General features: G+C 36.6%; 3 protein-coding genes across 8 annotated transcripts in view; 1 reads left to right on the top strand and 2 right to left on the bottom strand.

Moving 5' to 3' along the window:
- Window positions 1-23125, top strand: part of LOC149610233 (uncharacterized) — a 366116-nt gene that overhangs the window by 258408 nt on the left and 84583 nt on the right. The gene's annotated exons all lie outside the window — the stretch shown is intronic.
- Window positions 1-23125, bottom strand: part of LOC149610236 (uncharacterized) — a 75490-nt gene that overhangs the window by 31279 nt on the left and 21086 nt on the right. The window contains exon 2 of one of the 4 annotated variants that reach the window (XM_089859137.1): window positions 1645-1746. The exons of the other annotated variants lie outside the window; for them this stretch is intronic. The gene's annotated coding sequence lies outside the window, so the exon portion shown is untranslated. The remainder of the gene's footprint in view (window positions 1-1644; window positions 1747-23125) is intronic. 4 annotated transcript variants of the gene reach the window in all.
- On the bottom strand, window positions 8392-15977 carry LOC149610237 (uncharacterized). 2 transcript variants are annotated; one of them, XM_089859437.1, is made up of 2 exons: window positions 12859-15977; window positions 8392-12756 (listed from the first exon to the last, which is right to left on the bottom strand). In XM_089859437.1, the coding sequence occupies exons 1-2, from the start codon at window positions 13118-13120 to the stop codon at window positions 8669-8671; spliced, it is 4350 nt and encodes a 1449-aa protein (XP_089715563.1). In that variant the 5' UTR covers window positions 13121-15977; the 3' UTR covers window positions 8392-8668. The 2 variants fall into 2 exon arrangements, with proteins under 2 accessions (XP_089715563.1, XP_089715564.1); XM_089859438.1 differs by having other exon boundaries at window positions 9431-9579; window positions 9648-15977.

Below are 23125 nucleotides of genomic sequence, written 5' to 3'. Positions count from 1 at the left end.
TGGGTTTTAATCGCGTAGTTCAAACATTTGTTATGATTAGAAATTTTACAACAAAAATGGGTATAAATGCGGCGTTTCGAGATAAAGGGAGCTTAGATTTTCACGTACGAAATTGTTCTCCATGTCAAATAATTTAGGCGAAAAAATACAAAATGAGCTTTTAGCATTTTAATTTTTCAGGGTGGAACAGGTAAGAAGAACACTTACTTCGATTAAAATTTCGCTTTACTAATCCTAAAATGAGAACCGTCATTATGATTTGTGACTTTAAATGCAGTGTCGTATTTCTGACATTTATCATACATTCAGAATAAATATTCACCAGGGTTCATACGAAATTTCCAAACCCAATTTCCCTGATATTTCCAGGTTTTCCAGAGTACTTCTTATAAATTTCCAGGTGCATTTTTTACATTCGAGGAGTGTTATAATTTCAAATAGGGTAATCAGACTATACCTAAAACCACATTCTATTTGGGCTCATGCCTTTGTGGTTGCCAGTAGCTTTGGTTACGAAATAAATATTATTTGTTTACCATTCTTTGTTAGGTAGGTAGGACCAAAATACAGAATTCCATACAATAGGGCTGATACTCACTCATACGCTCAATTTTTGTTGAATAAGTGACTAATTAATTTAGAAATAGTAAGCAAAAGTGACTAAATAGGGGCAAATTAAGTCGAATTAAGCTATAAAAAAGGGCCACTTGAAATGAAATGTTTTCAGAAATGACCGATTTAAAAGATATTTTGAAGGTCAGTGTCGTAATTTAACCCAATCTATGGTCTTAGATATTTCCAGTCAAAGGAAAGGTCACCTCATAAAAGGTCTACGGCGAAATTTAATTACAGAATTCAAAGCAACTGATGCCGTTTTAAATCAAAAACAAAACATTCATTTGAACTGGATTAATTTTAAATAATAAGTTAAACATTTGCTGAGCGAGCGAAGCGAGCTCAGAAGAAATATATTTCTCTCCACTGAGAGAACTAACATCGATTTTTTTCGTGCACGAAATTAGATTATGGGTCCCACTGAAGTGTATTTGTTTCAATTTATTTAATTTCCCTGATTTTTTGGAAAAAAAATTAATTTTCCCTGATTTTTCGAAGAAATTTTCATTTTCCCTGATATTTCCCTGATTTTTTTCCTCTACACGAATTTCCCTGATATTTCCAGGTTTTCCCTGTTTTCCATGTTCGTATGAACCCTGTTCACTATGCGTGTTGTTACACCCTGTATGAGTTTTAAACTTCCATTTGACTTCGAGTCTTAAGCGTCCTTGATTTTAGCTCTTTGTTCTAAAACGCCGCATTTATACCCATTTTTGTTGTAAAATTTCTAATCATAACAAATGTTTGAACTGCGCAATTAAAACCGAATTTCCCATATCGATTAAACTTAATTTCAAATTGCAATACATTTAGTAATTTCTAATTTCTGGCCCTTTGTGGGTTTGAAAAAGTGTCGCCAAGGATTGTGTATAAATGCAGTTTTTAAGGACTGCGAAGCAAAACTCGTTTTTGTATAATATCTGTCCCTTTTTGGGAAAAACGTTATTTTGAAAAAATTGGTTCTGGAATTGTCAAGCTCAGTCGACCTTTCTTTAACAATAATTATATAGTATATAAATCGTAACTTACATTTGGAATCGTCGGAAAGTTCATGCTAAATATTCGTTGGTTAAAGCATAGCCCACTTGATCACGCTGGCTGCACGCGCTATAGAAGCCCGCTCAATCGACCCTAAAAATGAGAATAACATAGGTTCGGTCTAAAATTCAAACCCGTCTGGTTTTAACATGGGCCTCTATGGGAGGGGACCAGTTTTTTCAACGTTTTTGACAATATTAGTGCATCTACTGGTTCAAATCTCTTGAATTTTTAATGAGACGTGTATTGAAAGGTTTGATATTATCCTGTAAAATTTAAAGTCTTCAGATATAACAGTTTTTTTTTATAAAAAATAAAAATCATCACATAGTAGAGAAATTGAAGAATTTCTCTACTATCAATTTCTCTACTATGTGATGATTTTTATTTTTTATAAAAAAACTATTATAGCTGAAGACTTTAATTCAAGAGATTTGAACCAGTAGATGCACTAATATTGTCAAAAACGTTGAAAAAACTGGTCCCCTCCCATAGACGCCCATGTTAAAACCAGACGGGTTTGAAAGTTTAGACCGAACCTATGTGACGCGCCGTATTCGCGAGTTAACATGTAAAAAAAATCGTTTGGACGGGCTTCTAGAGCGCGTGCAGCCAGCGTGCGTGATCAAGTGGGCTATGGTTAAAGTAGCTGATAGGCTTAAACAAAATTAGGCCCAAAAGGTTTTAAAAAAATCACGTGAAATTAAGCGCGAGCTTTGAATTGAAACTTTAATGAAATGTCGCACGTGCTGGCGCGTGATGCTAGCGCGTGGTTTAAAAAGATTTTTTTTTAAAACCTATACAAAAAGGTCAACTTAACTTTACACTACGCGAAATGAGATACTATACCTTTTCAGCCTTTGCTAGTGCTGTACTGTTAGGTTGTGAAAAAAGTGTACCCCCTTGGTCGCGAAACCTTGGGTCTAACTCGCAAAAATTTTTCCACCTCATAATGTTAAGCTCCATAGAGTTTAACATTACGATTTCGGATTGAGTATAAATAGAAAATCCCTGACGGGATTTTCTTAATTACTACAAATTTGGTTATGGCTCCTCCTAATAATATTTACTACTATAATATTCATTTAAATAATCAATTCATGGATGACTTAATAAGTTATCTTATCACGTACTTGGAGGGCAATGTTGCAACTATCCGCGCAAACTCCAATATTAACAAACATATTTATCAAAAACTTAATGCATAAAATGAAATTAATATTTTAATCTAATCAAAACTCCCCGATGGAAGGGGAAAAACCATAAGGAATACAAATTAAAGAAATACTTTTCTTCCATAAATAAAAAAAATAAAAAATTACGTTTCAACCTTAATTCGCATCGTGTACAAACCTAAACTCTACATGCTAATTTGTGCTAAAGATATGAAATTTCTTCCTGACATGAACTTTAATTTAAGACGACTTTTTTATATCAATCTGAAAAGCGCAGATATTTCTTTCCCTAAACCAAAAAATGAATTCTTGATGAAGATCCGAAATTAAAATTCAGGAGGGTTGCCCCGCAGCAGTAATTAGTTTTTTTTATAACCAAGTCGGATTCTATCTCTCTCTGGTTTCCTTTTGCCGCCACTTTAGCGCGAGTCCCATTTCTGTCTTTAGCTTCTTCTCAAAGAGGGAGTAAAAGTTTTTATCTACGTGTAAACACAACGTAGCTTATAGGAACGGAGTGTTTGTTAGTTAGTTAGTGGGTGTGTGTGCTCATCGTGTACACGAAAGTGTGTTAAGAACAGATTCGATACCAGCTAGAAATGGGAAAGATATCATTTAATGTCTTGTGACGTACGTCGTGTAACCATGGCTAATTCTGTAACTCCTATATTGCCAGCTTCAATAGAGAAAGAGGACATGACACTAACTGAAGACACTATTATTAGGCTTTAATTTGAAGAACGGGTTAATAGATTAGTTAGATTAAGAAAGGCGTTTATTAGAAAGGGTCTTACTGTAACTGACAGATCATTGGGGGTTATTCATAAAGCTAAAATATACGGGTGTAGAATGGGGCGCTGATTATGGGTTTTATAGCTAGGGGTTGTCATACCCAACCGTGAGAATCTCAACCAAACCACTTCTAATGAACATTCTCCTAGTGTCACTGATATCAACAATACGGTTTGGTAAATCAAATTGGGCAATTAACAAGGGTTATACATAAAGCTAAAATATAACGGGGTTAGAACAGGAGGCTCTTTATGGCTAGAGGTTCTCATACCCAACCTTCAACCAAACCACTTCTAATGAACCTTTTTCTAGTGTTACTAATATTAACCATACAGTTTGATGAATCAAATTGGATAAATAACGAATTGAGACTGCACATAAGAACAGACAAACACCACTTTCTCAAAGATATATATAAGACTTAAGTTTCATCATTATAACGATATTATTTTTTAGAACTACTCTAACACACGTAGCTATTAAAATTAGGTAATCGCGATTTTTCTTGTTATTCATAAAAGTTGTATCGTGCGTGGTGGTTCTTGTTCATTTTGCGTCAGAAAATATCCCAAGAACGGATTTATACAAATTAAAACTCTAGTCGAGAGTGCAGCAGCCAAAAGTAAGAGTGGAAAAAACTAAACTGCGACAAGCTTTGGGTTTTGTAAGGAAGATGATGACTGGGTTCATCCTAGGAGGTGATTCACGCTAGGAAATAATGAAGGAAGAAAAAGGGTTAGAAGTAGTTTTATACAGGGTTTTTGCGTCAAGTTCGCGCTCAATTTTGCGCGCGCCTTTTATCGTGTAATTTGGAATTTGAAAATTGTTAAGGAAAGGCTGCGGTGTAAAGAAGCCTAAGAACTTAATTTAAATGGCGTACTGGCAGTTCATTTATTGAAGTAAAACACGTGATGCCATGCAGAGATGCACGTGTTTAAATGCTTAACCCTAACGCTATGTTACAGTATTGAAGGAAGGCTTATTTCCTTTCCCAGGCCCAATAGAATTGGCGCCAAATACATCCCAATTTTAACGTGACAGAACAGCTTTTGTCATTACAAAAAATACTTATTTCAAATAACGAATTACTGATATTACCACGCAAAAATTCATTTTTCGGTTAAGCCTAATCTTAATTCACTGCCCATGCGCGAACGAATGTAAAGAAACTGAAAGAAAAAGAAGCAATAAGAGATGAGAGGATGGGAAGATGATTTAGGAGGATGAAGCTCGAAGATGGTGGGCCATGCGGCAAAAAGAACCCAAAAGGGGGAAGGATAAGGAAGGAAAAAGGGGAGAGGGGTTGAAAAACGAAATTAAGAAACTCGTCGCAATTATGCATTTCAGAAAGACTTTGATTAAATACGGGGGGCATAGGGGGGTGGGCCAAAAAGAGAGCTAGAATCCGCATGCGGCCCAAAGAGAGGAGATTTCGACTGGCTGGCTTCGGGCCATTTCAAATTAAGTGCACTGCTTTTTTGCATAAAAAAGTAGTAAAACTTCCCGAGAATGTTTCATTCTGCAAAATGAGAAAATGTTATTCGTTTAATAACACATTAAATTAATTGCCATATAGGTTTTATATATAGTAAGGCCCAAAAGTTAGGGCTTGGAAATATTTTCCAAGCTTTAGGGCTAGAAGCTGGAAGCCTGCTGAATGTTTCTTCCCCCCCCCCCACCCATCTTTTTCACCGCTAGAAATTTATCCCCCCCCCCCTATTTCCCCAACCAACACCACGGTAACTTTTTTTAGTTAATTACAATTTTTCCTAGGCATCTAGAGATGAGAAAACGCTAGGCCTTTTCCACTCTTCTCTCTCTTTCTCTCTCTCTACAAGAGATTAAGCAGAGAAATTTTTACGCTCGCTCGCTTTAAACTTAATTAGCCACGACTAGGCCGTTTTTAATTGAATATTCCGTATATTTCTAGAAGCTGCAACTATATACAAAAGCCGCGCTAGGCCTTGGCTAGATGTTTTCGAGAATAACTTCTAGGAAGGGATTTTTCAAGGGGGTGTTGTAGAGTTAATATGGTTTGGAAAAGTTTCTAGCTGCTGCATGGGGTGCAACAATTCTTCCACCCGTTTTCCAGGCATCTATCTATCCAGGCCTTTTTTTACACCACTTTTTAAATTAACACTGATGCGAAAGTACATGCAGAGAGTGGAAAAATGCATTTTATCAGTTTTTGCGCCTAAAACTAGAGCCTTTTAGTGCAACGGTTAACTCGAGTGAGTGAGTGAGGGAGGGAGAAAGGGGAGGGCGTTTCGAGCTTAATGGGGCCTTAATTTAATGTTTGAAATAAAGAGGCGTAAAAACTATTTTTTCGTTGGCTCCTCCCCCTTTTTTAGCTTCCGTTTCTGGCAGTCACGTGGGGAGCTTTAATAGTCGTCTGTTATTTTAGTAATTTTACTGGTTTTAATTTGAATGATGTTTTTCAATTTCAACTTTTTTACTTCTGAAGGATAGTGTAATGATGCAAAAGGTTACGGAGATATGAGTCTCTATAACATCGGGAAATGTACACACATGGGGAAATGTACACACATGTGGATGGATTAAGACACATTAGTCTTCAATCTAAAAACGTTATTGAACCTTTAACTATAGCGCAAGTGTCTACTATTAAATGGCCAGAAGTGTGCATACATTGGTAAAGTAAACCTAAATAGTCCACATGTGCTATTATTATTTCCTTATTTTAGGGGCTAATCAATGTTTGGGAGCCCATATCTCGGTAACTAAAGGTTGTTGACCCCATCCATGTTCTTTCACATGCACTCTCCACTCAGTTTGACCCCAAAGAACATGTCCCCCTTTAATTTATGACAAACTTATCAGCAACATATTGTATCTCAAAATTTAGTAGAGATACGTTGTAAACTCTCTTTAGGTTTTGGTACAAAGATGTTAAGAGGAAGGTACCTAATGGCTGATAATTTTGAAAACATTCATTTCAAGTTAACAAATACAATCATATTTAAACATATCCCCAATGCTCAATCCGTTAAAGATGACAACACCTCTCGAAAAAACTAAATATTATAATTTAAGATTAATAGTTTAACTTTTAACATGCAAGAAACCTCTTAAGGTTTACTCTACAATATATAGAAGCCGAGGCCGAGGGGAGGGAACCGAAATTTGTTTATTTTATAATTAAACGTTGTTTGTACGATACTTTCTTTCAAGATAGCGCCCTAAAACACACGTTGCCCTAAGAAAACGGAGAAGGTCTTTAAATTTTGAACAGTTTAAGATAGCTAGCCTCGGAACGTAGAACGGAGAAAAGAGATGGAGATGAAGGGATGCTGAGAGAGAGAGGGAGAGAATGATCTTAGGAGACTGGGGATCGCGAGAGACTGACTGCGCGTGGAAGATCTTGAATGGGAAAAGGAAAGAAGGGGATGTTAGGGAAGAGTAAAGTTTAAAATCGGCTAGCGGCGACGCGGCGTGTTGAAGATCATTTTCGCAGTTAAATGAGGCGGTAAGAAGCTTTTCCTTAGTTGTTAGCTCTCGGGGCGACGAAATAAAGCCGCTCTCTCTCTCTCTCTCCCTCTCCTTTTCTCTCTCTTCTTTAATTTAAAAAGAATTTACTTTCTTTACACTTTCTCTCCAAGATTGTTCTTTAATAGGCTCGTTCTTAATAGGTTTTATCTCGTTTTTCTTTTTTGCCTTTTTAAGCCCGTGTTTTATTTTTGAGGAATGCAAACTATTTTTATTGTAGCGTAGAGTTTAATTTGTAATTGGGCACGTAATTAAAGGTAATATGAACTGTAAGTTCTTCATAGTTGGTTAAGAATAATAATTACAAAAAAATGGTTAATTAATAAAACTTTAAAGCTGCGGATTATAATAGCAAAGGTTCATAGGTTAAAAACAAAAAGTATACTACGTTCACAGTTCCAATAAGACTTTGGGCTGTAGATGGCATGTAAAATGAGGAGCAAACGACCCTCTTCTCAACCTCTACACGAAACAACCAATCAGAGAAGAGGTTTTGGGGGGTAAAAGGTTTATAGAAAAATGTACTCTACTGGTGGTGATCCAAACGTTAATTCTTCGGAGTCTATTCTACAGGCATGTTCCCTTGCTACGTTCGACAAGGTAATCATACGCAGAGGGGGTCGACATTATTCTGAGAGGTAAAGGGGGTTCTCAAATTACACGGCGCGAGCAAGCTTCATTGAAGTAGACTTTTTGCTTTATTCTATGAACTTTTGATAGTACTAATTTCATATTTATAAAATTTGGAAAGGGAAATTTCAAATGTCCTTACCTCAAAGCTATAGCTCGACACCGCGATACAAAATATCAACTTAACAAAAAATATTATGAAAAAAAAATAAAAAAATTATCTCAGTATTATTTAAACTTAAACAATGTATGATTTTTTTTCATCGTTATCTCGAGTTATAGTTTGAAGTACAGTTCGTATTAGAACGCATATTTATTTCGCTGATTCAGTATAATTTCATTTGCCCCTCCAAAATGAGGCGATATATTTTAAAAACTAAAAGATAAGACTGTATATTTAAGTTGTTTTTTCCATATATTTTTCCCTAAATATGACAAAAAGATTACTGAGGTTATAATGTAATAGTTATCAGAAAATTTCTAAATCATCCTTGAGAAGTTATCAAATCTTTTAAAAGTATATTTAGGAACCAAAAAGGGACCACTGGTAATGCAAAATTATATCTTTAATATATAAAAATGTCTTAAATTGAAACGGTTTTAAATGTTAAGAGAGAATATGCAGCCATTATACCGATCCAAGATGGCGGCCACTCAAGGGGGAGGAGTCGGGTTTTTTCGATCTCCTCTCTCTTTACCTGTCAAGATTTGATTGATTGTATAGGCTTATAATAAAAGATGGTTTTGTAGGAATAAAGACTATAATATAAGGTTAAGAACATTTATTTCGCAATAACAATGATATTAAATAGATTAATGAAGCTTCATTTGGTATTAATAATAAAAAAAGTCTGCAGACATACCCCCAGTTAATTAAAAACTATACAATTATATACAACTTTACAAATTTAAATTTACTTAAGATACCCATAAGGGGTCGTGGTGTAATCATTGAAAACTCTGACTTTGTCAACGACTACCTGATATGTTTTAGTTTGATCAATAGTAATTAAAGTGTGATTAGGTAATCGTCGAATTTGGGGGCCAATCGGTACTTGTACAGAGTTCATTTCTGGTTTGCCGTCGTTGTTTACGCCTAACAACTTTTTCATGATATCGAAATTGACGTGGTTCTCAGTAGACGAATTTAAATAAAATCCTTTAACTTTAATTATGTTAGTGATTTTTTCTGTTGCGGGATCATAAATGTTCATGGAGTAATTTTTTGGTCCTGCGCTTCCAAACTCACAAATGTAAGCGTCTTTGCCGTATGGTTCTAGCTCGTTCTTTAACTCACCAAGATAATCTCCTGTAGGTAGTATAGGGGCTCCATCTGGCGAGAGGTAGATCAGGCTGTCCGTATCCATATAAAAACACAAGTCACCCACCAGCTCGAGATGTTTTAAAAGGTGAAGGCGTGCCATAGTTGTAGTATAGCACGCTATAACTACATTTGTATGTTTGTGAGTTATCTCGTTTTCTGCAATATCTTCTGATTTGACGAGAATAGTGTTGTCATTTAATGTCAATAGAGTTTTGACCTCTTTGTCTGGGTTAAGAAGTAGTTCGTATAGAGTCTTAGCGTCCTTTACTATATCTGTTGAGACGTGTCGGGTGTTTTGTCCGAACTTCCCCCAAAAAGAGTTCAGCATGAGTTTACTCAGGCATCTTAAGCCTTCATTCTTTTCAATTTTATCGATATCTAAATCGATTCCCTCGACTTCTTTGTAATTTTTGACGTACTGTTCTTTATCCTCTTGGGTGACGCAATCGGCAGGGAATCCGCTAGCAAGGGTTTTATATTCAAGGAAGGCGTTTACGTAGTCTTTAAAAAGCCCGCCTTGTTTAGTATTGGGATCGTATTGTGTTACCTGGTACGACCAAGCTTCATACATTTGAGTGATTTTGTATCCTCGCTCCACGGCGTACCTCAACTCATCGGTTACCCACGTGCCCCGCAGCTCTCTCTGATCAGGTGTGTGTACGCAGTCACCTTGAAATTGAGTTTTGCAACAGGTGTAACAAAGGGGAAAGGTTAACTTCCCGTTTATCCTAGCTGGCAAAACCGGATGTATCAGATTTTGGGCCGGAAGTACGTCACATTTGAGAAGCCCATCGAATGAGAAGATGTCGGGGAAATTATCCAAAATAATTTTAGGGTGTCCGATAGGAATTTTTCCCGTTTTGTTGACGAATGGGTATAGGCTAGTGAAGTCAACGTAGTGCATTTTTTCTGTACCCGTTGTTTTATGGTATAGCTTGTTAGCGCAGCAACGTCCCCCGAAGAAAGCGTCGCGAGGGTTCAATCTTTTGGATGTTTTAACACGAATGTCGTTACGCTTTAAAAAGTCATTAATTTCGGGGTTATTTATTTTGTCTTGTTGCCATTCACATTCCCATTTGACGTTTACTTTATATTTTAGTGACTCTAGTTGGCTAGTTTTTTTCTCTGTTCTCGAATAACGCGTGTTTAACGTTTCAGTAGGGTCGCCATGTAACATCTTGTTTCTATTGATGGGAAAGTGAATTTTACAACCATGGTAGTAGCATCCCATGTATTCAAATACTTCTTTGTTGACTGGACAATAACCGTCTACCTTTAGGGTCTGGATTTTAACTTCCTTACCCCTAAAAGAGGATTGAATAGGTATATTTCTGTCATGTGAAGTCCATTCAAGCCATTCAATGGCGCCTAAAGATTGGTTCTCGCCAAGTCTGTAATAGTTTGAGGGAATGATACTAATTGTGTCCGATTTAAGATAATTTTTCCGGAAAACGTAAGAACAAACGCCAGGGAGAGTAACAGAGCCGCAATTAAAAGGGTCTACGCTGGTAACTTTAAGTAGAAGGGACCGAAAGGTTAAACAACCTAAAAATAGGAGTAGAGTGTCGTTTTCGCAATAATAATAAAGCTCCTTTAAAAAATTAAAGCCTTTACCCTTACTGACTTCTGAGGCATGCCATTTCATAAAAGCGTCCAAGTTTTTCTTTGTGAAATACTGGCACCCGTAAGCCTCTGTGGGGGGTAAAGTATTTTCTAACACATAGTTTGTCTCTTCCTGCTTGTCTATATCGAACTCGTGTTCGACTACGTTGAAAAGAAAATGGGGAAAGTACCCTTTGGCGGCATTAGGTAACCCAAAAGTGGCAGGGAACTTAGATAAAGCTACAGGGATAAAATTGTATGAGTCGAGGAATAATAGATTAGAGAGTTTCATCTCTAAAATGCGCGTACCGTTAATTTTCAGAGTGTCGGGGACAAATTTCTCGTCTCGGTTAATTATTTCCCTAATTAATAATTGATTGTCGTAATTGCTACCAAAATGAGATAATACGATAACCTTCTTTACGTCGAATAAGCTGACTAAGTAGTCTAGGAAGGCAGCTATGGGTTTGCCTCCTGAGAAACGTTGTTTGCGAGGTCCAAATTGGTTGCATTTGATACAATTAAAATCTAGGGATTGTTCTTCAATACAATCTTCGCAAACAGAGATACTGACACATAAGATGGCTTGATGTTCGTAAGCACCCAACTTTTCCTGACATATTTTTGTCTGTATGCATTCCACGTCAAAGAAAACATACATTAGTTCCGGTATATTACGGCGTGGTTTTTTCGAGGGTATAACGCTGAGGTTTTTGTCCTTTATCACTTGAATGTAGCATAAATGGTCGCTGGGTTGATGTTTTCCACATACTTGACAAAAAATTTCTCCACAAGTATGGTTAGTCTTGCGGTTTGCGAAATCTATTGTTTTAAAACAATTTTTACAAAGGTAGAGCCTCTCACAAAGAGGTTTTTTGTTACCAGTTGGAACCAAGTGACTGTTATAACAGTCTTCGCCCCAGAATTTTCGCAAACATGACCCGCATGTTTTTTCGCCACCGTGACAAACTGTTGGACGCATACATTTGAAACAAAAGTCGTTGCATTTATGAGATTGAATACGCCAGTAGGGAGTAAGACACTTCTCGCAAAAGTACTCGTGACTAAACAATGGTTTTAAATTGGTAATAACGTTGTAGTGATTACTCTCGTTAAGTAGAAAGAGGCGTGGTCTGGTGTCTGTAGGGTCATTTTCGCCTAATATTAAAATGGGTGCCCTATTTTCGAATTTATAGACAAAGATGGAGTAAGCCGATAAATATAGTTTAAATTTCTGGAATGAATCGGGTGTCCCGCATTCAGATACGGCGACTCCCGCCTTACGACATAGCTCTAAAGCAGCTGTTTTTTGCAACGTGTTTCCGGTGGTTTTTTTGGATATGGTCATGTAACGGGTTTTGGCCTCTTTGTTGTTTTTGTTGTTCATGTAGTCACGATGGGAAATAGCTGCACAAAGACTTCGGGCCAAACAGAGATTATCGGTACTCGTAATCCGAAGGATTCCTCTCCTATCTTTAGAGAAAATATCGAATGGCTTAAGTTGACGACGGCTAGATCGACCGTATCCTTCGGGAATCCTCACTATATGGAAAATAATTTTTACGGGACCTTGAAAAAAATGTTCAATTTCGTCGTCGTAAAGTAATTCAGCTAGTTGGTCAAAGAGGATAGAGGGATCTACTTGGTCTAGTCTTTTAAAGGATAATTCTAATTCAGACCTGCAATTTATGCCAAGGCTTCTCAATGTTATTTGGACATAATCTGTTGCTCTGTACTCATTTAACACGTGCTCTGTAATACTACTTATACTGTCAACGGGATCGTCAGTGATGTTTAGAACTAATTCTCTACCGTACATATTAAATTGTTCATAGAATTTTTCGCTCTGTTCCAAGATTTCGCAATAAGGGACATCCTCAATAGGCGAAGGGGGGCAACCGCCACCCCATTGGTCGTACGCATCGGCCGCGGCTTCTTCCGAGTCCACGAGAGACTCCTGTTCACTGGGTAGGTAGTCGGAGAAGTTCAGAGATAGGTACTCAAAAGGGTCGTTTTGTTGACATTCCTGATTCAAAAATGCCGCCATCTCTATATCGTATTGTGGATTGTTGAAATCTGCGATTAAGGATTCTTCCTGGTTAGTGGGTAGTAATTCATTCAGGCGTCTTTCTATGCGATCGACGTAAGAAATATTTAAAGGTCTAGGAATTAAGTTACTTAGGTGGTCCAATTCGTCTATTGTATCGCAGTCTTCCGGTGTTCTAGGGACGGTTCTCATGTATTCAATGACATCAAGGAATGTCTGAATTATATTTAAACCTCCATTCGTAATAAAAGTGGGTAAACTTGAGGGTACATTGGCAGGGTCGATGTGTAAATAGGCACATAGGAAAAAATAAAACTTGTATAGTACTGGTAGTGGCCAGGGCCTATTTACAGCTAATTCATCCAAATTCCAGCGAAGTGATTCAGGATCCATCTTGATGTTACGAGATCTAAAGTACGAATGCGATATTCTGATTTTTTCTCGCGTTATTTTATACTAAATTTCCCTGGGCTTATTAGCAGGGGGGATGGAGGGTTACCTACGCTTCTATTGGTCAATGGTACGTTGACCTTCCGGACGTGTTTAAACACGTCTACTATTGTTTGTCAATCAACAATAGGTGACTTAAGATTGACATCCAGGTGGCAGATGGTAACAAAAGGATGAACCATCAATAGATTTTTAAATTCAACAAAAGGATTGTAACAAAAGAGATGATGCGTCATTCCATTAGCGGGGTTTTTACGACATTACGTGAAGATGTATTGTTAAGAAAATATTTCTTCGATCAATCAAATATTGACAGGTCTATTTTAGGATAAATAGGTCAAGTTTACTATTGTATAATTTATTTACTCGTAAGTCGTTATGGAGTCAAGTACACAAAGGAGGTCGAGAATTCGTCAGATCTTGGAGATTAATCCTCAAAAACTACTTATTGTATTATTTATTTTATTGATTTTGGGGGTACTGGAATTCCTTAATCTGTGGTTTCAGAACTTTGACATAAAAATACGCCTACAGTCTAACAATGGAACAGTCAAGGACAATAGATATTTCGCAATAGCTACGTAAGAAATTTTGTATAAAAACCCCTGATTCAATTGAGTAGAGCATCATTATTCGAGAAGATCCTAAACCTGCGAGATGGAAAATCAAGAAGCTCCCAAAAGGAAGATAGGTGTGACTAACGAACGTAAAATTAACGGCAGATTCCATATATCTAAAGAGTTGTTCTTAACAACTGGATTCGTGAACGGAACCCTGGATCCTGAGGTTCGTCTATGCCGGAAACAATCTGTAAAAAGCTTCGCCATTTCTACGGAAACCTGGGAAAAGCTGATGCCGCGCTTACCCGTTTTAGCGGGCTGGACTGCCGCCCATGAAGCCAACAATTTCGAAATCGTTTTAAACGATACCCCTAATGAAAAGACAACAGTTGTGGCGTACCATAACACATGCCATATTAAAGACTTAATAAAGGAGGACTCTATTGTTTTGACCAGTATGGAAACAGCGGCATTGAACCGCGTTTCGGGCGCTGTAAAGGAGCATCTCATCAAGATCAGTAATCACCAAATTGTATTTACACACATGGCCGATATTATTATAGAGTTCTATAACGAAATTTATGATAATTTATACGGGGATCACGATCGTATACCTTATTTAGATGGACAGCACGAAAAATTCGACGTCGTGGTTGGCTACTTCACCAATTTTGTGACATCCTACCAGGTAGTGACGAAATTCAACAATGTTCTTCAAGAAGAAAATCTTGAAAATTATTTTTATAATTATAATTTGTTCTCTGTAATCTCGGGTCAAATAACTTATTTAAAAACCCGTATGCATTTACTAACTCACTTTTAATTTTATTTGTATTTATTTTTATAAATTTTGTCTTTACAATAAATTGAATTGAACCGAAAAACTGTTATATTTTCTAAATACATATCATTTTAATTTTATACTTGCTAATTTTTTTATATTAATTTTTGCTTACAATAAAATGAATTGAACTTAACATCCGTTGTATACTCTTTTTTAATCTCTACCCTATTTTTAATAGTGGGGGAAATCCTATAAAAAAATAATTTTTTTTTATAGGATAGAGGGTGAGGGGGGTGGCGCGCGAGCCGTTGGGGGGCCAAAAAACAACGCGTTCCCCCCCCCGTTTCGCGAAACCGCGCGCGCGACCGCGTGTTAATTATACGCGTTTAAATATGAATATCTATTATAAATTAGTCTCATTCGAGTATTGAATATGATACCATTCACAACTCCCGGAAATTTGATTATTTTTGGTCCTTCGGGATCTGGTAAGACAGTTTTATGTAAACGAATAATAGAAAATAAGGATAAAATGTTCGAACCTAAAGTCGATTTAGTTGTTTGGCATTATAGTATATATCAACCTTGCTACGATGAATTAAAAGAAATGGGTGTAATTATGCGTCAAGGTGTACCCGATGTCACTGTATATGACGGCTCTCAAACAATATTAATCGTATTAGATGATCTCATGTTAGAAAATAAGAATAATATTTTATCAGAAATTTTTACTAAACAATCACATCATAGGAAATTATTCGTAATTACCCTTTTACAAAATATATTTGAAAAAAACTTGAGAACAGCATCCTTAAACGCTCATTACATGATTCTTATGAAAACCGTAAGAGATCTTATGCAATTAGTGGCCCTTTCTAAACAATTGGCACCCAACAACTCTAAATTTATAGTAGAATGTTATTTGGATGCAACTGAAAAACCTCACGGGTATTTACTTTGTGATTTAACCCAAAAATGTCATCCCGATTTAAGGTTTAGAACAAATATTTTACCGGGAGAACAAATAGTCATTTATACTCCCAAGAAGAAAACTATATAATTAAACAACATTTCCGGAATTCAATCATTCTTTACGATGTCACCACCGAGAAAGGTCAAGAAAACATCGGGGAATAAAAAGAAAAAAAGTTTAGCCGTTAAAAATATCAATTTAATAGCCGCCTTGGGGCAATTAAAAAAACCTCAAAGATTAGCTATTCTCAAAAATTCTAATAGAGAAATTATTGACTCAATTAGCGAGTGTTGTCACAACGCCTTACAAGGCGCTGTCAATTTGAAACCAGACGTATATAATAAACTATGTAAGCATAAGAAACATATTCGTAAAATTGCTTGCAAAAATACTCATTGGAAAGACAAAAGATCTATTTTATCTAAGCAAACCGGAAGTGGTTTCTTTAGCGTCCTTTTTCCAGTAATTTCGAGCCTTTTAGGCGGATTATTTGCAAAATGAATAAACAGTTAGTTTACGCTAATAAAATGACCCTAGTGCCTCTGGAACAACAGCAACAACAACACGAGCAAAATCCTAACCCACCACCCCGTCAATTAATAACAACAACAAACAATGATATTTCAAAAAACAATGCAGTGTTATCGGAGTTGGATAAAGAGATGAACCTAATTATCTCAAATCCTACTTTAGATGAAAGAACCAAGTGGGTTTTTTACGAGGAAGCATTGAAACGATACCAGAACATCTTGAAACCCCGCTCATCGAATAAAAACGACAAATGGATTAATATGTTTCCACTGAAATATAGGGGAGCTGCGAGAAAAATATTCGATCACTTGGCAGATAACGCCCATTGTATACGTTGGGACGACACGGGGGCTCTTTTTGTAAATAACTTTAAGATCCCAGATTCCGATATAGTGCAACTAGTATATTTTACTATACATCCTACATTGTTCAATAACAAAGGCGTGCCCCCGTCACTCATCGCCATTCCCCCGACGGGATGGACGGAATTCCAACCCTTTGTCCAAAACTTTATCGTCCCGCCACCAGTTAAACCGTCGCCACCAGTAGCACCTGTGTCTATAAAGACGTCACCCCGCTCTGTACCTCAGAAGAATAAACTTCGACCACGAACTTATTTAAAAGCGAAGAAAAGATTAACCTTTGACAATAAAACGAGCCCTTTAATTTTGAAGAAACAACCTTATAATAAGACGTTATGGGAGGTCTATCGCGGCTCCAAAAAGAAGAAACCTTAAAGAACACTTATCTCAATAGTAAACACAAAGCCTCCTTCACTGGATTAAACCCTTTGTACAGGGCGGTTCAACATCTTGACATTTCGAGAAACGATGTCAAAGCCTTTCTAGAAGCAACTGACGTTTACACACTACATAAAACTGCTATAAATAAATTCAAAAGACGTAAAATCCCTGTATTTAACATCTCGGATAGAGTCGAAGTTGATCTAGCTGATCTGGGTTCAATCGCCAAGTACAACGATAACTACAGATACCTTATGGTAGGCATTGATTGCTTTTCCCGAAAAGCTTTTGTGGTACCCATGAAAAGAAAACACGCTACCGAAGCTACGAAAGCTCTCGAAATAATCATCGAACAAAGCAAGCCTAAAGCCATCTGGTCCGATTTAGGTAAAGAATTTATTAATTCAAGTACCCAAAAACTTCTAAAGAAAAATAAAATCAAATACGGTTCTATGACGTCAGAAAAATTCCACTGTCCTTTTGTAGAAAGATTAATTAAAACTTTAAAACATCGAATATTCAAAATGTTGACTCATTTCAATTCTCATAGATATATAGATCATTTGACAGACATAGTTAAAGGCTACAATGCCTCTTATCACTCCGTAATAAAAATGGCACCCGATAATGTTTCCCCTTCTAACGTTCTGGAAGTCTACAAAAACATTTACAAACCAGAATTGAGTAATAAGCCTACTAAAAAAGATGTCAAATTTCGTGTTGGTGATTTTGTAAGAATAAGTAAGCTTAAACCAGAATTTTCTAAAGGTTATGAACCTAATTTCTCGACGGAAGTATTTGTCATTTCCTCTATTCTGAGTTTCAGAAAACCAGTGTTATATCGTCTGAAAGATTTGGACGACAAGCATATAAGCGGGTTGTTTTACTCTGATCAGCTCATTCGAACAGTGGAACCCAAACTGTTTAAGATAGACTCCATACTCAAGAAACGTAAACGTAAAGGGAAATTGGAATATTTTGTATCGTTTATCGGTTTACCTAAATCACAGAACTCTTGGGTAACAGCCGAAAATGTCGAGAAAATCTGAATTCTATTTAACGCTACCTAGCGACGCTAGTATGGACATCTACCCTAATAACACTATGGGTAGTTACATCACTAAACTACCGGATCCTATTAATTTACAAGGACAATGGGAAATTTCGTTAGTAGAGATAATATATACAAACAGCTTCTACAATGTAATATACAAAACCAATAAGAGAAAAACATCTGAAGATTCATTGGATGATGGAAACTTTAAAAAACCTAAAAACCCCAAGTCATGCGACTTAACATACCAGGTTGAACGAAGAGATGCAAAACTGACCAGATACGAAATCTATCAGCTGCATAATATACCGGCTGGTCATTACAAATCACTAAACCACGTTGTGGAAACTATCAATACTTCCAAAGTATGCGAAAAAACAGCTTCTTTATTTCATATTAATGAAACGACGGGACATGTAAAACTAAAAACCGATGCCTCTGGTGATACAAAAATTATCTTCAAGACCCACAAATCATTAGCCGACATCTTGGGGTACAAAGACCATCTCAATATACAAGGTGTGAGCGATAGACCAGCCAGGCTAAACTACCACGTACCATCTCAATTATATATTTATTGCGACCTGGTAGAAGGGGAAATTGTCGGTAACATCCACGCCCCCCTCCTACGTATTATACCCATCGAAGACAAGAAACACGGGGATACCGTGTGCCTTACTTTTGTCTCACCCCATTACGTCCCTTTGTCAAAACATTATATTAGCGAGGTTGGCATTTATATAAAGGATCACATGGGTGAACCGGCTTTATTTCAGTTTGGGCTGTTGCACTGTAAAGTTCATTTAAGATGCGCAAGTCAAACGCGTTAGATAACAAAAGATGTGTCTACACGGATTATTATACTCAACAAGCGATGTCAGGTGGTGGTCTGACTTTTTACGTCGGCAAACAAGGACAACACGGACACGGACAAAATGGACACGGGATAGGGTCCTTCTTGAAATCTTTCGGAAGATACGTATCACCTTTCTTAATTAAAGGGGCAAAGTTCCTTGGTAAACAGCTTCTGGGCACATCTTCAGAGATTATAAACGATGTCGCCGCTGGAAAGGATCTGAAAACTTCCGCTAAAAGAAGGTTCACCGAAACGCTGGATGATGTACAACAACAATACGGTAGAGGAGGGGGTGGCAAACAAAAGAAAAGACTAGCTAAAAAGAAAAAAATACCAAAGAGAAAGAAATCTATAAAACAAAGCAACACAAACAAATTTAAATCAGATAAACGTAAACTTTCATTCAAAACGGTTCGTGATATTTTCTCTCCCTAAAAAATGACCGAAGCTTGCAGTACTGGTTTCGATATTTTCGCCACCCCTCCCCTTCAAACGGCCATCGAAAATTCCAAATGGGTTCCGTATCAACCTTTGACTTCCTTGAAAGGTGACCAACCTATTGAATTTGAAGTAACGTCTAGCGGTAGCGAATACGTGGACACAGCCTTAACAATGCTGTACACCAGAACTAAAATAGTAAATGAGGATGGAACCGCTTTAACAGCCACTGATGTGGTTGGACCCGTAAATAATTTCCAACACAGTCAATTTGAGCGTGTCGATTTGGAGCTGGGTGATTGCGCAACAACACCCGCTGCTAGTAACTACGCGTACACGGCTTTGCTTTCGGCTCTGACGTCATACGGTCCGGCGGCTAAAGAATCTCATTTGGGGGCTTCTTTGTTTTACAAAGATACAAGTGGAAGCATGGATTCGCTTACAGAAAATATGGGTTTTGTTAAACGACAGAAACTTACAGCATTATCCGAGGAAGTTGAGATGTATTCCAGCCTTTACGTAGACATGTTTAATATCCCTCGATATCTGATAAACGGCGTTTCTATGAAATTAAAATTACACAGAAGCAAACCTAATTTTTGTCTTATGGGTAAACTTCCCGCGGCAGGCACTGGTTATAAACCCGTCATCGTGGAAGCCATATTATACGTCTTAAAGTTGCAATTAGCCCCTAAAATTCTAATTGCTCATGAACAAGCCTTAAGTATTAAACCAGCCCAATATAGTTACACTAGAACGGAAACTAAAATATTTACAATCTCGCCTAATATCTTAAACACATCAATCGGAAACATCTACCTGGGTACCCAGCCCTCAAGGATTACAGTAGCTATTGTAAAGCATACCGCTTACAATGGAACATTGGATAGCAACCCTTTCGACTTTGGACATTGGAATGTCAATCATCTAGCAGCATTCATCAATTCCGAACAATACCCATCCAGAGCCTTAAGACCCAACTACAGTAAAAAGCAATTTGTCCGAAGCTATTACACTTTATTTTCGGGGTCAAACTGCCACTACAATGACAAGGGGAACAATATCTCTATGGACGACTTTGCCTCGGGTTACGCCATTTACTGTTTAGACTTAACACCTGACGGTTACGCGAGTCATTCAGATCATTGGAGTCCCACGAAACAAGGACAATTAAGATTAGAATTGGGATTTGAAAAACCCACACCCACTACTCTTAGTTGTATCGTATTAGCCGAATTCCAGGCTTTGTTACAAATAGATAAAAATAGAAACGTGTCAATCGTTTGTTAAACAAATAATGAACGCCGATCAGATAACACGCTTTCTACGATTCACACCACATTTCCTAGGTGTTTACCCAAGTGATTTATTACCCGAAAAAATTGACAAGTTTCCTTCATCTATTATAATAAATTTAGACAATCACTATAAAGACGGGTCCCACTGGGTATGCTGTTACTTTGATGGAAACAGAAGGGGTTATTATTTTGACTCACTGGCTTTAGGGAACTTTCTCCCCTCGATTAAAGAATTTGTTAAAAGAAATTCAAGAAAATGGTCCTTTAACAAAAGAAGACTTCAAAACTTGTCAAGTTCGACATGCGGACTATATTGTATTATGTATATAATACAAAGAACAAAAAGAAAGAGCCACAAATCATTCATGAAGCAGTTTGGACGAGATGGGTTGAAAAATGACGTCATTGTTACAAACATGTTGAAGCGCGCCCGTAAAGATTAACTTAATCCTTTTGTTAGAAAATACTCTTTGTAATCTCTTTTGTATTTTTAAAAAATAAATGTGTCATCCTTTTTTTAATACTGTTTTCTTTTATTTCATATATTAAGGAAGGGGGAAAGTAAAAAAGGGGGGGGGTAGTAAATTTAGGGGATATAACTCAGATAATGCGATCATCATATTCATTCAGCATCATGAACTCCGAGCTGCAAAGATATCATTCTTTTTACTCCTGGCCTCAAGATGAAAACTATAAAAAAGCTTTAAGCAGAGCGGGGTTTTATTCGTTACATACCGATGATCTAGTACAATGTTTCGAATGCAACGGGATTTTGCTAGCCTGGCAACCGACCGATAATCCTTACGAAGAACATTTAAAACATTTCCCCAAATGTAATTTTATCAGAGGTGGGCCTACTAAAAACATACCCTTTACCATTGATGAGACAGAAACGTACACTAAAAATATAAAAGTCAAGACTGAAGAAAAAACGCCTGAAAAACCTCAAGAAAACACGGAAGAAACTTATCATACCTTTAAAGTCAAAACTAAAGATCTCGAAAGATTAGTTTTGGAACTCTACGTTAGAAAACAACTTAACGCGTTGTATATCAAAGAAAGGCTTAATGACTTACGTAAGATTTAAAAATAATATTAAAATTTATCTTCTTCCTTACGAAGATAGAAGGAATTATTTTAGAATAAATCAAATGCATTTTAAAATGAAAATTGAAAAAAATGTCTTTAATATTAGAACCTATACTTTTAAAGAAAATAAAATAACTTTTTTACTTTATATTATGGTCTTTATTCCTACAAAACCATCTTTTATTATAAGCCTATACAATCAATCAAATCTTGACAGGTAAAGAGAGAGGAGATCGAAAAAACCCGACTCCTCCCCCTTGAGTGGCCGCCATCTTGGATCGGTATAATGGCTGCATATTCTCTGTTAAGTGAAGATGAGTGTTTTTTCCGATATTCAACAAAATAACAAGTTATTTCGGTCTTTTTTGACTGATATTTTGTTTAGAATGAAGAGTTTTAGTTACTTCTTTACAGAAATAGTTATTCTACATATCTCCCCTTAACTAACTACTAATTAAAGATTTATTTCTGAGTTTTTTTTTTTGGGAAAATAGCCTGATTTTAATTACCAAATACAGATTCTAGGGTAGATAAAGGACCTTGCAGGTAACTAGGGACTTTTAGTTACCTTGTTAAAAACTTGATAACATGATCTCTTGAATTAGGCTTATTAAGTTATTACACTTCTAAGTTTCTGAAAAATAATGACGCAAGTTAGAATTAAACGTGATTCGGTCAATTTCTAAAAAGATGAATTTAAATTAATTCGTGTAATTAGACAACACCTGTCATTTAATAACACTTATATTATATACTTCTATAGATTGAAATTATTTTATTAGCTAACTATATAGGTAGGCTGTGATTGGCGGGGGCGTTTTAGTTTGATTATAACCCTGCATATTCGCATCCAAAATATTAATACAGTGAAAGGAAGGGGCACATTTTATACTATACAAGAATCTGCTTACCGGTATTCCTTACTTCCCCATTAAACCCCTTATTTCCTAGGCGTTGTAGAATAGGCGACTATGAATGCAGGCTTTGCTAGAGAAAACGGCGAAATATACATACGTGTCAAGCCTCTTAGCGCGCTTGTATACATGTATTAGTTTTAACAGATGGAACGTAGATGCTATGGAACCCGCCCGATCTATATGAAAAACAAAAGCTAAGGCGATAATATTGTCCAAGGAAAAAAAGGCCTCAGAATTAATGATCACAAGTTAATATATTATTTACTTTTATCTTTCGTTAAGGTTTATTGCTCTAATTAAAATCAAGACTCTTATTAGACTTTGATTGACTGTTTACTATGCTAAAGAACAATTGTTAAATTCCAATGATTAATATGATTAATTTTAGATTAAATTGTTCTTCAAGTGGGGGTGAGATATTGCGTGGTCGAATGATGCTTTCTTTAGTAATATTGTATCAGGGTTCGGACGAAATTTTTATATTTTGAAAATCCCTGACTTTTCCAGCTTATCCCTGACTATTTTAAGCCCACTTCATAATTACACCTGACCCATATGTAGCATTGCTCGAGGCATGGTTTGATATATCAATCGAAATCCCTGACTTATCCCCTCGCTTATCCCTGACTTTTAAGGAAATTAATTTAAATAACTGACTTATCCCTGGGACCTTTTTGGGAAATTAATTTAAATAACTGACTTATC

Source organism: Phalangium opilio, unplaced genomic scaffold, assembly GCF_054372755.1.
Source record: "Phalangium opilio isolate 3A_F unplaced genomic scaffold, DU_Popi_V2 ptg000329l_1, whole genome shotgun sequence".
NCBI lineage: Eukaryota > Metazoa > Arthropoda > Arachnida > Opiliones > Phalangiidae > Phalangium > Phalangium opilio.
Note: the sequence above shows the minus strand (reverse complement) of the source record. Positions and strands in the feature narration are given on the sequence as shown.

Excerpts from the sequence above, each read along its gene's own strand:
- LOC149610237 (XM_089859437.1), bottom strand. The coding sequence starts at position 13,120 with ATGGATCCTGAATCACTTCGCTGGAATTTGGATGAATTAGCTGTAAAT. Across the intron at positions 12,757-12,858 it reads AGACGAATTGGACCACCTAA|ATTTCAACAATCCACAATAC; the intron begins GTAACTTAATTC and ends CCTTAATCGCAG.